General features: G+C 42.1%; 1 protein-coding gene across 1 annotated transcript in view; it reads left to right on the top strand.

Moving 5' to 3' along the window:
• The window catches only part of TET3 (tet methylcytosine dioxygenase 3), a 105965-nt gene extending 90703 nt beyond the window's left edge, over positions 1-15262 (top strand). Inside the window, exons 9-10 of the mRNA XM_081871516.1 lie at positions 3296-3632; positions 4779-15262. Of these exons, the coding sequence (XP_081727642.1) occupies positions 3296-3632; positions 4779-6619 (2178 nt within the window). The 3' untranslated portion in view covers positions 6620-15262. The remainder of the gene's footprint in view (positions 1-3295; positions 3633-4778) is intronic.
• Positions 15263-16693: the final 1431 nt, after the last annotated feature.

Below are 16693 nucleotides of genomic sequence, written 5' to 3'. Positions count from 1 at the left end.
GGACAACTGCTTCCATCAGCCGACTTAAGATGCAGCTGACTTTGTGCATTTGACTAAATGAACTCTAATCCATGGAAACTTTCTGACGTAATCCACTTGAAGGTGTCACTGCAGTTGTGGAAGGAAGAGTAGGAGGCTTGTTGGCCAAGCAAAGATACTTTGTCTTTATTGTGTGAAAGTGAAGCAGAAACTGAAACACAGCTCAGGGAGACCCAAATTAAAGGAGCACATGGCCTTAAGACAACCTTTGGCAACCTGGTGTCCTCCAGTTGTTTGGCTACAACTCTCCTGGTTGGAGCTGACGGAAGTTGTAATCCAGCAGCGTCTGGTGGGCACCAGGTTGGAGAAGTCCACCTTAAGGAAATGAAATATGATGCCTGAATGAGGATGGATGGATGACTCTGTGATCTGTCAAAACAAAACAAATTCCTTCCAGTAGCACCTTAAAGACCAACTAAGTCAGTTCTTGGTATGAGCTTTCGTGTGCATGCACACTTCTTCAGATACACACTTAATTTCTGTGTGTGTATAAAGCTAAGGAGAGGAAATGCCTGTGTATAAGGCTGTGTAATTAATAGGCCTATGGACTAAACCAGGCATAGGCAAACTCGCCCTCCAAATGTTTTGGGAGTACAGTACAACTCCCATTATCCCTGACCACTGGTCCTGTTAGCTAGGGATGATGGTGTGTATCTGAAGAAGTGTGCATGCACACGAAAGCTCATACCAAGAACTGACTTAGTTGGTCTTTAAGGTGCTACTGGAAGGAATTTGTTTTGTTTTGACTATGGCAGACCAACACGGCTACCTATCTGTATCTGTGATCTGTGTCATGTTTGCTGGTTGGAAGATTCATGGAGGAGAAGGTTCTTGATGTCCACAATACACGATGGCTCTGCAGTTGGAGGCAGCAGTGCTTCTCTAAATACCAGCTGCTAGAAAGCACAGGAGAGCAGAGTCCTTTTGTGCTCAAGTCTTGCTTGTGGGTTTACCTTTGGAGCATCTTGTTGGCCCCTGTGAGAACATAATGCTGGCCTAGATGGGCCAGTGGTCTCATCCAGCATATGTTCTTACGTTAGGCATTCAGCCATATACTCATGGTGTCTCGCTTTAGCATTTTTTATTTAAAAGTGTTTCAATATGTGCTTCAAATACCCATTTCTAAACACATTTTCTTTCAAGATACCACATTTTAAAATGCCCCATTGTAAATGTTGTGAGCCAAGGATTGTTTTGCAATATTCAGAGCAGTGCAAAATCCACGGGATAGTGATGTTACAATCTGCACACTTGTCGGGGAAGGGCCGTGGCTCACTGGTAGAGCGCTGGCTGTGCAAGCAAAAGCTCCCTGGCATATCATTGGGGGATGGGAGGCACTCCTGTCTGAAAGCCTTGAGATCCACTACCAATCAGCACGGGCAGTACTGAGCTAGCTGGACCAATAAGGCTACTTCCTCTTTCCCATGTTCTACATCAGGTCAGTTCATATCAGGAAGATGGAATTTCTCCACCATCCCTAAGATACCTTGCAATTAAAAACAAAGCAAATAGCTCTTGAGGAATTCAGATTGAGATTACAGTGGGGGGGGGGGAGCTGAGAGGAGGGAATGTGTGTCGTCCCCCCAGTTTGCTTAACTTGTAGAAATAACCCCCAAGCTAGAGGGGTGCTGGTGGTTTTCAATGGGAAAACAGTTTTGGAGTTAAGGTTAACCCTTTGCCTGCCATATTGCCCACTCTAGATCCCCTCCCACTCTAATAGCTGCTATTAATACTTTACCTGTCATAGTGGGTTTTCTCCAATTAACCACATCAGTTGAGGTGTTCAGGATAGCTTTAACTGGTTAAATAAGCGGCCGCTGAGGAATCTGCAAAGGTTTAGTCCAGGCATAGGCAAACTCAGCCCTCTGGATGTTTTGGGACTACAACTCCCATCATCCCTAGCTAACAGGACCAGTGGTCAGGGATAATGGGAGTTGTACTGTACTCCCAAAACATTTGGAGGGCGAGTTTGCCTATGCCTGGTTTAGTCCATAGGCCTATTAATTACACAGCCTTATACACAGGCATTTCCTCTCCTTAGCTTTATACACACACAGAAATTAAGTCATCTTCCCAGAGGGGAAGCAGGCCTCTGTTATCAGAGCTGCCCAATTCAGAGAGAAGAACAGGCTGCCTCCTGCACAAACATTATTGTCACAGAACCCCCTATAAGGTATTTAGGTAGAAAAACTAGCCAAATATAATCATGATAAATAAATGAGAAAGATGGACTCTAATGCAAACCTCCTAGATGGAAAAAGATGGCAACAGTTAAGATTATGATACCTCCCAAAATACTATTCTTCTTCTTAAATCTTCCACTCAAAGTAGACCTAAGTATAATAAAGGCATGCCCAAAACTAGGGACAGTTTTCTGGGAGAAGAAAAAGCCTAGGGCATCTGCTGAAACATTAAGAAATACAATAAAAGATGGATAATTGTCTTTCCCTTCATAACTAAACTTCTGTTAACTGTTGCCAGAAGATTTCTTTGTCAAAGTTGGGTAATAAAAAAAAAGGAGAACATCATCCATGAGAGAATGGATAACTAAAATACGGGACGTAGTATGTGTGGTTAAGCTTACATGTATGGTGAGAACTAGAGAGGGTAGACAACAAGGAAACATCTTCATTTTGAAACGGAGCCTTTTCATAATGTACTGGAGTGGAGTAAAAGGTACAGGAGAATGCAAATCCATTTGTGTTACTTGGAACTTTGTGATACTAATTTATTATGTTTGATTTTGGTGTGGCAATCTTTTCCTTCATGTTTAGCTTTAGATACCACATTTTACTCTACTTTTATTTCATTTTATTCGCCATCTGTTATTATATTTTTTATGTTTTGTTATATATACACACAAACAAAAACAAAACAAAACAAAACAAACATTCCTGACACATTCATTAGACAGTCTGAGTGAGCAGATTCTTCTAGCAGTATCCTATCCTTTCACACACTCTTTTTATCCCACATGTAGCCTGCCTATCATAGTATATATTATAAATTCATACTACACTATTCACAGCTCTATCTCATCACATCAGTTTGACCTAAATGTATAACCCGTGATTAATTGGCTCAGGTAAAGTAAAAGTATTTGTTCAACCATCTGGCAATAGATATGCCATCTTGAAATTCTCATTTTTCTAGGCATGCCTGAAGTCACTTTATAGACTCTGGCCTTGCCGTTTTGTGTGTCCCCATTGAAGTAGCTAACTGGGACTCCCTGTGTGTTGTCTGGCCACTTCTTTAGGTGTGTACCTTGACAAAAGAAGACAATCGTACCACTGGGAGGATCCCTGAGGATGAACAGCTGCATGTCCTTCCACTGTATAAAATGTCCCCCACCGATGAGTTTGGCAGCGAGGAGAATCAGGCTGCCAAGGTGGGCACGGGGGCAATCCAGGTTCTCACCTCCTTCCCCAGAGAGGTGAGGAAACTTCCTGAGCCAGCCAAGTCTTGCAGGCAGAGGCAGCTGGAAGCCAGGAAGGCAGCTGCTGAGAAAAAGAAAATGCAGAAGGAGAAGCTGATTACACCTGAGAAAATCAAGCAGGAGGTTTTTGAGATGCCACCACTTCAGCAGGATGCAGGTGAGGGCAACAGGGGCTGGGAGCTGAGAAGGCCACTTGTCTTATGCTTTTGATGTGCTAATCTGGTTAGGTTTCCTACGCAGCTGCTGTTGGGATGCAGTCTGATCAATAGTTTTCAAAGTTTCTGCCCTTTGGGAATGCTTTATTAATCAAAATATATGAAAATAACAACAAGAGATGTGGGAAAACAGTAAGAAAGGACTGGATAGTACTGTGAACATCATAAGATTAGATTTGTGGACATTAAAACAGCAGTAAGAAGCAAGAAGTTGATTGGATCCCCTTCGAAACTTGAAATATGGGTACCCCCAACAAAAATTTAAAATTCGGCTGTGTAATTTGGAATGTATGTAATTTGGTTTGATTTGATGTGATTGGTCGGTTAATAAAAAATTATTCTTAAAAAAAAAGGGAATGCTTTATTAATCAATGTCTCTGTTGAGGCACTGCTAGGCACAAGCAAAGGATTCTGGGACATACTCTTGGGTGCCAATCAGATTATTAGCTAGGCCATTTGGGCCTCACCATTTTCCTGTGCAGCCTGTGTACTCTCTATCAGCTTTTTCCAGCTTGGGACCCTCCAGAGGTTTTGGACTACAACTCCCATCAGCCCTAGCCTGCACTGCCATATCGGCATGGCTATGCTGGCTGGAGATGATGGGAGTTGTAGTCCCAAATATCCAAAGGGCATCGGATCCGGAAATGATACTTTAGAACAATATTTTTTGAGTTAGTTGCATGCCACCCGACTTACTCCAAAGGCACCACCAATTGGAAAGCACTGCTCAAGAGCATGGCAAACAAACAGTTTCTGCACAACTTAGAGGAAGACTGGTAATGGTAGATGAGTTATTCCTGGAAGATTGCTGTCCTCAATTACTATTTTCATTTGTAAATTTCATTTCCATTCCACACTTCCTCCAAGCAGTGGTCAAATTTTGCCACTTAGGAGAATAGTGCAGACTATCACAATGTGTGTGTAGCCACTTGGTTAAGTTTCCCCCTCCTAAATGGTGTTCTTAGACACTCAGGCAAGGGACAGGAAGTCTGCTAGCCAGAAGAGTGGCCCAGCTCTTCAAAGGTCTTGTGCCAAAGAAGCAATCTTGTTTCTGCAAATTAACATTGGTTCTTGTTTTGCATCTGCAGATATGGCTTTGAAAAGTGGACATTCCCAGCGGTCAGTCAAACCTTCCATCAAAGTGGAACCTCAGAACCACTACAACACTTTCAAGTACAACGGGAACGCTGTCGTGGAAAGCTACTCGGTGCTGGGGAACTGCAGGCCCTCTGACCCATACAGCATGAACAGTGTTTATTCCTACCATTCCTACTATGCACAGCCTAACCTGCCTTCCATGAATGGGTTGCATTCAAAGTTCTCTCTTCCATCCTTTGGGTATTATGGATTTTCCAGCAATCACATGTTTCACTCCCAGTTTTTGAATTACGGTGACACAAGGAATGCACCCTGGGCAGGCACCAGCTACGAGAAGAAGCCTGATGTCCAAATGTTGCAAAATAACTTGAGCCATGGTTACAAGAATTCCGAACAGTTAGATGAAATCCCACCCACTGTACGAAACAAAAACCACCACCAGCGCACCTATGAGAGAACCAGCAGGCATTCAGGCAAGCCCACGGCTGTGTCCCAGAGGTGTAACTCTGTCCCTGCAGAAGCCCTGTCATTTGCACAAAACACAAACTGCTTCAATCACCGAACAATCAAGCAAGAACCAATGGACTCTTTGTCACACATGGAGTCTTTTCAGAGAGCGGCTGCTATTAATGGCCAAAATCCAAATCTGAACCTATCTGATTTGTCCATGTCATCTCAGAATGGAGGCCCAGAACAACAGTGGAGCCCTTACAAAGTCAACAGAAATGAGTCCCCTTCGGACAGGACTAGTCATGCTGAGAGCCCTTGGAACATGTTTACACCCAATGACAATGCCGGCGTTCTCAATGCAAACACACAGAATAAGTCCAGCTTGTTTGGTTCCCACTCAAATGCTACCAGGTTACCACAGTCCCACCTCTTGGAAAAACAGTGGAATATGTTTCCTACAGAAGGACAGCCTTTGCCACCTGGCCCTGATGTGCTGGGGAAATCATGGAGCCCTTGCAAAGTCAACGAGAACTCTTCAGCCTTTTCAGTGAATTCAAACCTTCAGGAGAAGCCCTGGAACTTGGGGCAGCTGAATTTTGGTTCCATCAAGGGAAACTCCAGACTTCAAGATGAACTTTGGGGTTCTGCCAAAGCAGATGACAGGAGGACTCCTACACCGGGCACAGGATTACCCAGCAGACCATGGGGTTCCTTTGGCTCATTGCCCTCTGTGGCATCAGGTGTGTGTGGGGAGAAGCCATTCCCTTCCTTGAAAGCCGATGGTGGTACAATGCTTCTGGATGCTGGCCAGGAAGAAAGGCCATGGGACTCATTCAGCTTAGATGACAGCATGGAAGAGACACCCGAAAAGAGCATCAAGGAGGAAGAAGAGGAGGAGGATGAAGAGGTGTGGTCAGACAGTGAACACAACTTTCTGGATGAGAACATTGGTGGGGTGGCAGTGGCTCCGGCCCACGGCTCCATCCTCATAGAGTGCGCAAGGCGAGAGCTACATGCCACCACCCCGCTGAAGAAGCCCAACCGGTGTCACCCCACACGCATCTCCCTGGTCTTCTACCAGCACAAGAACTTAAACCAGCCCAATCATGGACTTGCCCTCTGGGAAGCAAAGATGAAACAGCTGGCAGAGAGAGCCCGGGCGAGGCAGGAGGAGGCAGCCAGGCTTGGGCTCCAGCAGGACATCAAAGCCTATGGCAAGAAGCGGAAATGGGGAGGCAGCTTGGCCACTGAGCCCCAGCAGAAGGAGAAGAAAGACACTGTCCCAACCCGGCAGGCCCTCGCCATCCCAACAAACTCAGCTATCACTGTGTCCTCTTATGCCTACACCAAGGTAACTGGGCCGTACAGTCGCTGGATTTGAGCAGAGCGCAGCTGGCATGGGGCCATTTTACCTCAAAGTCTGCAGCACTGGAACACAGTGCTGGTTTGTGGTGCTTTTTCCTTCGTGTGTCGGAGAGAAATACGAAGCCAGGCCAAGTGTGACATTTCCAGTATATTATCTGCACTTGGGAGTTGAGCTGAAGAAACTTATTGCTGTTAACATTTTTCAGTAATCTAAAAATATTTATATCTGTGCATTTTTAATCTGTACATCATGATAATGGCAAGAGAAATTTGTAGTGTCCTTTCGCAAAGGAGAGCTTTTTAATTCCATTCCAAATACACATGTGTATATTGGATTTTTAACAGAAATTATTACAACTCTGAAGGGGATTATGTGACATAGAAGCAAAATTTAAAACTCAGCTGCACCCTAAGCCAATAAGAATCTGCACCATCCATCACATCCAAGTGGGGTAGAAATCTCACTTTAGAGACCTCCCAGAAACCAAGACTTACAATTAAAGTAATTGTATAATTTGCTGTGTGATGGTTTCTTAGAGATTTAGTAGATCTCTTCCAGGAAGGAAAAAGGTTGGTGGAAGAATTAAGTAGAGAAGACAAGAGACTACAAATAGGCAACAGTTTCCACCTCATTGGTTTTGAACAGAGCATAAAATTTTGTGTGACACTTCTCTTAACTTGGGAGGGGCCCCCAACAGAATAGATGGATTCACACAGTGGGAAAGCTGTAAAAAGGTGACCCAATTTGCCTGTTTCAGTCCTCAAGACAACTGAGTCTGCCTAGAGCATCTCAGGGGAGTACCAGTCCTCTGGCATGAGTGCAGCTGGCACACGTTGCTGTCTGTGTAAAAATTATGTCGTGTAAACCACTGCAAAGTCAGGTTTGCTGTGAGCTTATGGCCTAACTTTAACCAGTTTCAGAGGAGGTGGAAATGAAAAGAATGAAGATAAAGATATTATTTCTGCCACTGCGTGAGGTTACGTTTTTATTTAAAGGCAAGTTCTTGAATGAAGTTGTTTTGCCAAGGCAAGAGGCAGCAGCTGTGCAGCCTGTGTAAAATTGAGCTAGTTTAACTTCTCCATTAACTGTTTTGGCATAAATATCTTACCCAGTTAAATTCATGAAGGAAGGAACTGAGAAAGGGACAGATTTAAGGAGAAGGGGAGGTGGGGAGGACTGGGTAGAAGAGAAGCATCTTAAAACAATATTTGGAAGGTGCTGTGTTTGCCCAGGAGGTGACCTGTTGATTTTCATGTCTCACTCTGTGGGACTCACAGAATAGCACTTAGCAATGTTTCGGTTCTTGCCAAATTTATCATACAGTGTAACCATCCACACTTAATTTTTCTGTAGGCTAGGCCTGACTATTTCGAACTGATGTCCGCCTCACTTTTGAATCTCTTATTCTGTAGTGGGAAAAGAAAAGCCATTCTGGAAACAAAAGTATCTCGGGCTGAGCTCCTGTATCTTTAAGAAACCATCATGGCAAACCTCTTTTTATCATCTCTGGTGCAGAGTCCAATGAAAAGGAAGGACACAATAGATCTCCTTTGTGCTGTGTTTTCAAAAGGTGCATGCTTACCAAATGAAAATGTCCACACACACCAACCTTTACACGTGGACATTTTCAAATGCAAAAATGAAATTGGCTTACTGTAAGTTTTATTTTTTCTTGTGCCATTTTTTAAAGAGGAAATATCAACGTTATGTGATAACTGATTACTGCAAAACAGCTGGTGCTTTTCAAACTTTGAATCACACCTTTTTAAGGTTAACCTCTCTTTCCCCATCATTAATGCAAGTTGTCTTAAGAATAGCTGATTCACGTAAGTGGCAACACTCTCTGAAGTCAGGCCTCCCCTCGACAGAAGCATTGTGTTGCTAAAATGATCATAGGAAATCTTCCCTAAATTAGGATGAAATTCACTCTAATTCAGAACCCTTGTACTATTTAAACTACACCAAAAAGTTTACTTATATCAGGGTTGGTTGTTGTTGTTTTTATTTAAAAAATCTTAATAGGACAGGGCTCAAGGACAGAAGTGCTGTGTAGGAGGAAGTTTGTGTCTGTGGTTCTTTTCCATATTGTGTGAATTTCATCCTTTACTGGGAAAATGTTAATGATGAAGTCCCTCTGCTGGGCTTTAGGTGCTCTCACTAAATTTGCTCAGAAAATCTCCACGAACTTCCATTGGAATTGGGGGTAGAACCTTCCAGCCTTGAAGCAGCACCTTCAAAGCGTCTCCTCAAAATGGGTGCCATCTTCAGATTGGGTGGCGGCAACTCTTTTGGCAATGGGTGCAAGAGTATTTTGCTGCCTTATACTACGGGTCTTTCTGTAGAAAAAATGGGAGGTCTAACTCCTTCAGCAGAGTAGGTCCCCTATGGCTTTGATAAGCCTGTGCATGCGATTTCTCAACACTGCAGAAGGCCAGAAGATCAAACACGTTCGAGATCTGAAACTGATTATTCCTTGGCCACCTCCTTCTGCACTTAACAGGTGCCTTTTGAGAAAAAAAAAAAAACGGCTTGCAAATTAAAACCTGTACATAGCATTTTGTTTACTAGGGAACCTTCTCAATCCTCACGCGCTGGAACAGGAAACAAAACAAAACAAAACCAGGATCTCTATACAGCATCCTGAGTGTTTTATGTGGTTCTGATTTTAAACTGTAAATAGAGAAAGATTTTTTTAAAAAAGCACTTTCACCAAGATTTAAAAGAAAAAAAAATACCCAATAACTTGAAGAGCAGTATGTTTTAAAACAGATTATTGCGGGAGAAATGTAAATAGAAACAAAATATTTAACATGCTTTTCCGTCCTTTTTTGTTTTTACTGTATTCTGTAAAGATAATTTTTTTTTTGGCAAGGGGAAAATCAATGAATGATAATTGATTTCATATGCATACCCATGAGCGCATCGTGCTTCTTGTTAAGAATTGTTCCAAGTCAGATTTATAGGAAATGTTCTGAATGTCATAGGATGATAGTGATGTCGTCCCATGCAAGGCCCGATCCCCCACTTCTGTAAATCAGCCATTGATTTCAGTGGGACTGCTCTGAAGGCCATTCTACATGTTTGTCGAATCATGGACTAGTAGGTCTGCCTCGATTATACCACTTCAGGCTTCAGGTGGAAAAATCACATTTCTTTAAAGATTCACGTGGTCCCTCACCCCATAAACAACTACACAAAGTGGAACAGCTTTCTCTCTGTTATTTTAGATTTCTGCATGCAGTGAGGGTTGTTTATTTCTATTTAATGTTGAGGCGTCTGCTATCTGAAGTCTGATGTGGTCCAAATCCAGGAGGTCTCTGCATAAGCATGTAGCTCCAGCCCTCAGTTAAATCACCACATATTCCATCTTCTCAGGCTTTTTAGGCCAATGGCTGCTTGCTATTGACTAATGTAGAATGGATCCGTTAGCCGGCTGTAGTTGGGGGAAAGCATTGGACTTGTATCTCTTTCCAAAAAGATTTTAGTTTGGTTTTTTGGTTACTGTAATTTCCTTGTTAACGTCTCATTTGACTTTCCTATTTTAAAGGTGTTGCAGGGGTGCCTTGGAAGCTTCATTTGCATGACTTTGGAGAGCAAGAAATTGTAATATATGTGGGAAGGGAGGTGTGGCTGTGTATCTGACCTGTTGAAATCCTATTGTGTGTTCAGCTTCCGTTTAGGGGTTTTTCTGAGCTGTCTGATCACGGCATAATGTGGCTCTGGAGCTGTAACTTTCTGACCTAGCAGTGGTGCCCTTAAGATCGCTGGATGAGGGAAATACCTTTTTGTAGAGGCAAGTTTAAAGAACAGGAGCTGTCTTGGGAGTCAGAAGGTGGCAACGCAGGAAGACCAATGAATTATTCCAAATTTGACTGTGTCCATTTCCACTGTTTTTTTCACAATAGGAATAGAGAAAAGGAGAAAAACGAATTGGCAGGGCAAGTCCTTTATTTGTGTCTCACAAATAATCCAAAGGACCAAATGGTGCTTTCCCTTCGCACTGACACAAGTCCAGAGTGAATAAAACTGGAATAATTGTTCCCTATTGAAATTGTGTGTCTAAGGCAAAATTCTCATTTGCTTCATCTTAGATGGGTTTCTCTAAGACCTTTGGACTGAGATTCTCTCTCTTTTTAAAAAATAAAAATAAAAATCTGGCTCTCCAAACCCATTGTGCCAGGTGTTTGCCAGTATAATTGGTTGATCTTGGTGCAGATAGGAGGCAATCCACATGCTATTTGATTCTGGCAATGGCAGTATTAAATCTATAGCAGCATTATGTGAATGCCACCATAATTTTCTGCAGCACATACGTTATATGCACACTTTAAAACAAGGCTGCTAGAAGTAAAGGCAAAACTCCTGACTCTCAAAATCCTGAATAAATTGATGTACTTAGTATATTTACGAGTAGGGTGCAATCTGAGGTTGTTTCTCACTACGTATATAACCTACCTCGAATCTCAGTTGTTGGGAAAAGTTACCATGCCTCAGATTTATGAATAGAACTGTGCAGAGATTATCTACTCCTGCTTTAAAAAAAAAAAAGGGGGGGGGAAAGAATTATTTTATCTGGCAGTCATCTTTTTGCTTGCACATGGACAATTACAGCTCCTGTTGTGGTCAGGGTCATTTAGAAAAGTAAATGGAAACAGATATGTATTTATTTACAAAGGTGCTTGTAAAAGGTGTCTTAAGGGCACCACGTTGGCCCGACCATTCTAAAGCCAACGGGGTAGTGCTAAAAAATGATTACACTTCTCAGTCATAGGAAGTTGGATGTGCCATTATGGCAGGTCTCCCTCAGTCTGCAGCAACGTTTGTGAGCTTAATTATGCTGTTTGTTGCATAGAGCAGCCTTCCCTAGTCTGGTGCCCTTGAAGGACCCATCAACCCCGGCCAGCACAGTCCATGGTCATAGGTGATGGGAGTTGGAGAGCACAAAACTAAGGCTGCCTTAGCTCGTACATCTCTATATGCCCACTGAACATCCTATTGTGAGGTGTGGGAAGCCAAGACCACCAGGGCCTTGAGCATCATGTTGGCCTTTTCAGAAATCATGAATCCTGACTGCAGCCCTTCTCAAAGGCAAAGCAACTTCTGCAGGACGGTAGTGAGAAATTTCTTTGAAATGTATTTTTTTTGGGTAGTGACATGAAACAAGTTAATAGCAACTAGCCCTCAATCATAATAGCTAATGGTGCTAAAATTACAAACAAAACTGTAATCCCTGGGAAAAAAATCTTGAAAAAGGGATCCAGTGGTGCTCCAGCTGAAGTTATTAGCAAACTCCCCTTAAACTTCCCTGGGAGAAATTTGGGTCGGTTAAGGTCCCTTCTTTAAGTGGATTCTTACTTCCTCTGTATGCTTTGCTGAGCTACTGGGCCACCGTGAGTGTCATCTGTTTAAAAATATTTCCTTTGGGGTGCTTACTCTTCTGGGTTAATCAAGAGTTCAAGCAGATCATGGTAAATAATTATTTGTGAAGAAAAAATGCATGGACCAAACAGTATAGAAGGCAAAGGAACAATTCTGCATATAGGGGGTCCAGTTTGGGAAGGTGACAAAAAGGCTCATTGCTTGTGAACTTGCTATGAACTTTTGTGTGTGTGTAACAGGAATGTTGTGTTGCTGTCTCTGGTTAGCAGACAGTTGAGGAGCTGCATCAGGGAGACACGAGGTTATCCTAATATATCAGTAGAGTTAGCGAGCTCCCTTCTTTTTATTTATCATAGGTTGTAACTGTGTCCCATAGAAAGGCAGAGAGAGAGAAAAATGAGCAAAGAAGCCCTGAGTTGCTTTAGCTGATGCAATGCCTGCACTGTAGGCTAAAGACACAAATTTTAATAACCGAAATCTTCTGATGAAATGGTGCTATCTTGGTGGGTTTGTTTTAAAAAAGGGTGTTTGGGCTTGTTTGTTTTTGCCAGATTCCATCTTGCTATGGTGCTACAGTATATGTCAAACCAGAGAACTGTACAATTAACTGATAATAGAAAGTTTCAATGTTTTAAATACATGTTTTTTTTAAAGTCTATGCTCTGAGTCTGAAATTTACAGCTACATAATTTTTAGCTCATTTACATGTGTGTAGATCCAGCAGAGGTTACTTTGGTATAAATGACAACTATCCACATCCTAGGGCTAGGTCCTTAGCTGATATAAATGGAGCAGCACAGCTTAGGATCAGATGCTGAGAGTTATCTTTTTACTAGTCCTACTTCGCTCAATGGAATCAGGTGCTGGCAAAACTACCACCAGTGAAAAGGGCTTCTGGGATCAAGCTCAAAGGAAGTTTAACTATGAATAAGTAAAATTTAAAATGCTTTCCTTAAGCAGCTGGAAAATAAGGTACTACAAACTACTTTGAGATAACACTTGTGCCGATTTAGCAGGTGTGCGTGGTGCAGGTATATGTAACATTCTGTATTGGTCATTATTATGCAAAAACAATGGGTGCTGAATTGGAAGTTTTGAGGTCACTCCAAGACAGAGCAGCTATTTATAAAGCAATGTAGTTGCGTCTTCTCCAGCTTGCTTGCTTGCTTGCTTTTATAGTTAACAGCAAAAAGTTATGACTTAGTCCTGCATTCCTTAATCAAGGAAAAATCCTTCTTGGACCACATCTGCATCTCAGTGTAAACAGGTATATTCTATAGATGTTAATATTGAAAACGGACCCAACCTGTTGAAGGTTCATAGTGGAGAAGGGAAACAGGGTCTGGCCAAACATGGATTTGCTACCCTTTAGTCTAAAATGCCTGCTTCATTCTGCTACTTTATGATGGCTTTTTCTTTGTATATTGCTATTTGTGAGTAGTTGTGTCTGAAAGTTTTACAAGATACCTTTTTGGTGCTATTTATTTTCACTCTCACTCTGTCTTTCACTTTTTCTCTCTCTCTTTTGTTCACAAGACTTGTTTTAAATGTGTACAGAAGCCAGGTTTTCATCATATAATAAGCTTGCTGTTATCACAATACATACAAAAAATACCTCAGAAACAGAGTATTGTGGCAACCTGTGATTCAGTTATAGCTAATGGGATTGATACAAATATTAGAAACAAGGTGTGTATTTTATTACGTCAACACTGTACTTGACATCTTATAAACTGTATGGCCTTTGTAGTTCTATTCTTGGGCAAGTTCTCACTTTCAAAATAATGAAACATAATGAGGAATCAGTGTACAGAACTAATAAAAAGGTGAACTGGGAGAGTGGTGCTTTCATTTCAGTAAACAGTAGATTTTACTGAAGTGCCTCAGAACAGCGTATGGCCCACATGGGAAAGCATTTTTAGAAATAAGATCTTAAGCAGCTACATTATCAGTAATCAAATAATAGTTTCTGCACATTTGGTTTAAAAAAATCTGCCCCAATAGAATGTTCTCAAACTCTTTTTGCTGCAGAATTTGCAAAGGTTTCCAATGAGGTTTTGATCTGGGAACAGCAAAATCCTGACTTTATTCATCACCACCCCGTCCCCCCGCCAGCAAAAAGTGCATTATTTATTCAAATATGCCATCCAGTTGGATTACTCCACTAAGTAGTTTTGAAAATGCAGAAATGACAACGCCGGGTGGACTAAGAAACAGATTCCAGGGGCAAAGATGAGATGTTGGTGCTAGATTGGGACAGATTCCCAGCATATTTCTCTTAGCGCTCTACCACTTCATGGACAGTATGTGACTTGTTTTTCCAGACAGCAAATTATAAATCTTATGGTAACTAGCAAAGAGCAACATTCCTGTATTCTCTTAGGAAGGCAGTTCTCTGTGGAATGCAACAAGAGTCTCGCCTGCATTAAGAATATTTCATGGTCAAGATGTGAATTGTTGTTTCTCTTTTTTGCCTAAGAATAGTAAAGCAAATTGGCCAATTTTGTCTTCTGCTCCAATATCAGGGATATATTTTACAAGTGATTTTTGTTTGCCATCCTTTTCCTCCTTTTTTGACACCTGTTGTTTAGAGTTTACTCACTGCTGTTCAATCTTTGGAAAACGTCTGCTGTCCAGCTGGCTTTTGGCTTTTGATTTCCTTTTTGCGTGTAAAACTAATTAAAAAGGTATAAAGCTGACTTCTAAATACATTTTTTTAAAAAAAATTTAAGAGAAATGAGGAAAAGAAACAGGTTGGATTTGGCAGACTAATTCAGTTTAGTTAACCGAAGGCTGTAACTTCTCAATGTATTTGATTTCTTGTCTCTTTGAATTCACATTTGGTAAACGAGACCTCCAGTGGAGGCCACCTTGTGGACCACACTTGAAGATTTCTTTGTTGATTTGTGACTGTGGCTACTTGAAATGAAGTTTATCTGGGGTTGGTTGACAAATGGTAGATTTTACAATGTCTCAAGGCAATAGGACTTGTGTATTAAACTGTAGATATCCTTAGTATGGTAAATTTATGCTGATAATTTTATTTTGTATAATTTCCCCCTCTTGTCTGTATTTTTTTTCCTTTCACACTTCTCCCTTCAGTGTCTCTGAAAATTTATTTTTAGGATGCCTAAAAATTGCAAATATGGACCCTCCTTTTTTTTAATTTGTATTTTATTATGTTACACAACCAACAGGTTTGTGAAATGTATTATTCCCGATATCTTTAAACTATTGTGGGTGTTTTAATAAATTTTATATTTATTTTTTGCACTCAAATTCTGTGTGTTTTTTTCCTCTCCATCATCCAAGCTTAAGATTTCTTCTCACATTACATTTAAATGGTATTGCAGTAGTAATACAAGTCATCAGGCTGAATTGCCATCTGCCTTATGCCCCTCATGCCCTGGGCCTCAGTGGACAGAATCCTGCCCTGGCCATGCTGACACTCACTTATCTGCGTGGTCCTCCTTCATGGACAACAACGGGTACGTGGGATGCCTGTCCTTAACCCTTCCTGATACACAGAATAATGTGGCTGGACTGCTTGCTCAACTCATTTGGCTAGTTTCCTATTACGGAGGTCTAAAACAGCATTGGACACACTTAGTTTTCCTGGGCATGTTCACCGAGTCTTCATTGTGACACCTTGCAGTGCCCCCCCCCCCGGCTCAGTGTTCAGTGCAGGGAAACCAGTTGTGCTGCCCTAAACCCGCCTCTACCCAAGGGGTGCAAAAATCATGCCCCTCCACTCTGGCTTAGCACACTCTCTGAGCTGCTCCTCTACTGCTCTGGCTGGCTGGCTGGCTGAGGAGTGCAGTCTCCTCTGGCCACCTTGGTGGAGGAGCATAAGGGACTGGGGGTGGGGGGTGCTGATACAGCTCCTTGCCAAGGGCGATAGAGAGCCTAAGTATGCCTCTGATGCAAAGTCCAATGCCTGTTTTCCTCTGTGTCACATACACACAAACTGCCTTCCTCTTTCTCAGTCAGGTGATAATTAGGGCTACCCCTAATCTCCCTCTGCCTTGGGCTTGGAGAGTGACTCTCTGGGCAGGGGCATAGTGTGGACTGCCAATGCCCAGGGCAAGGCAAGCATTTGCAACCCCAACCTGTGGACCATTAGCACTTCCTGAGTCCCTTCCACCAGTCCAGTATTGAACCCCTTCTTACCCCCAAGCATATGCATTGTATTTTAAGAAAATACTGATGTAATTAAAGTAAGATGCATTTAATGATAGTATACTTGAATGTATTTAAAATCGCTTGGTTTAAATTTGTGCAATTTTTTCAATAACAGTCTTGGAATCTACATTGAAAGCTCTCTCCATGCTAGGTTACTCATTGTAGATCTTTTGATACATTTTGATTAAAGTTTTGCGATCCTCAACATGGGATGCACTTTTTTCACAGTTGCTGCCATGCACTTGGTTGACATCTTCACCACCTTGACCCCGAGGTCTTGTTTTGAAGTTGGTGCAGGGGGGAAATCATAGGAGGGTGCAGGGACTGCACGAAGACACAAGAGGGTGCTGTAGCCTAACAAATGAGGATCAAGGAAGCCTTAAAAGCAAAGCTAACATTCTCCTGTTGCCTCGATGAGCCAGGATGCCTGTTCCCTAAATGAAATAGGAAAATTTAGAGACTTCGCACATATACGGACACAACCTACCTAATGCATGCAGAGTGCTGTGGGCTTGTGCTCTTAGGGCA

This window comes from Podarcis erhardii (assembly GCF_964252035.2).
Source record: "Podarcis erhardii genome assembly, chromosome: 7".
NCBI classification, from domain to species: domain Eukaryota; kingdom Metazoa; phylum Chordata; class Lepidosauria; order Squamata; family Lacertidae; genus Podarcis; species Podarcis erhardii.
The sequence above is the reverse complement of the archived record's forward strand: the minus strand, read 5'-3'. Positions and strand labels throughout refer to the sequence as shown.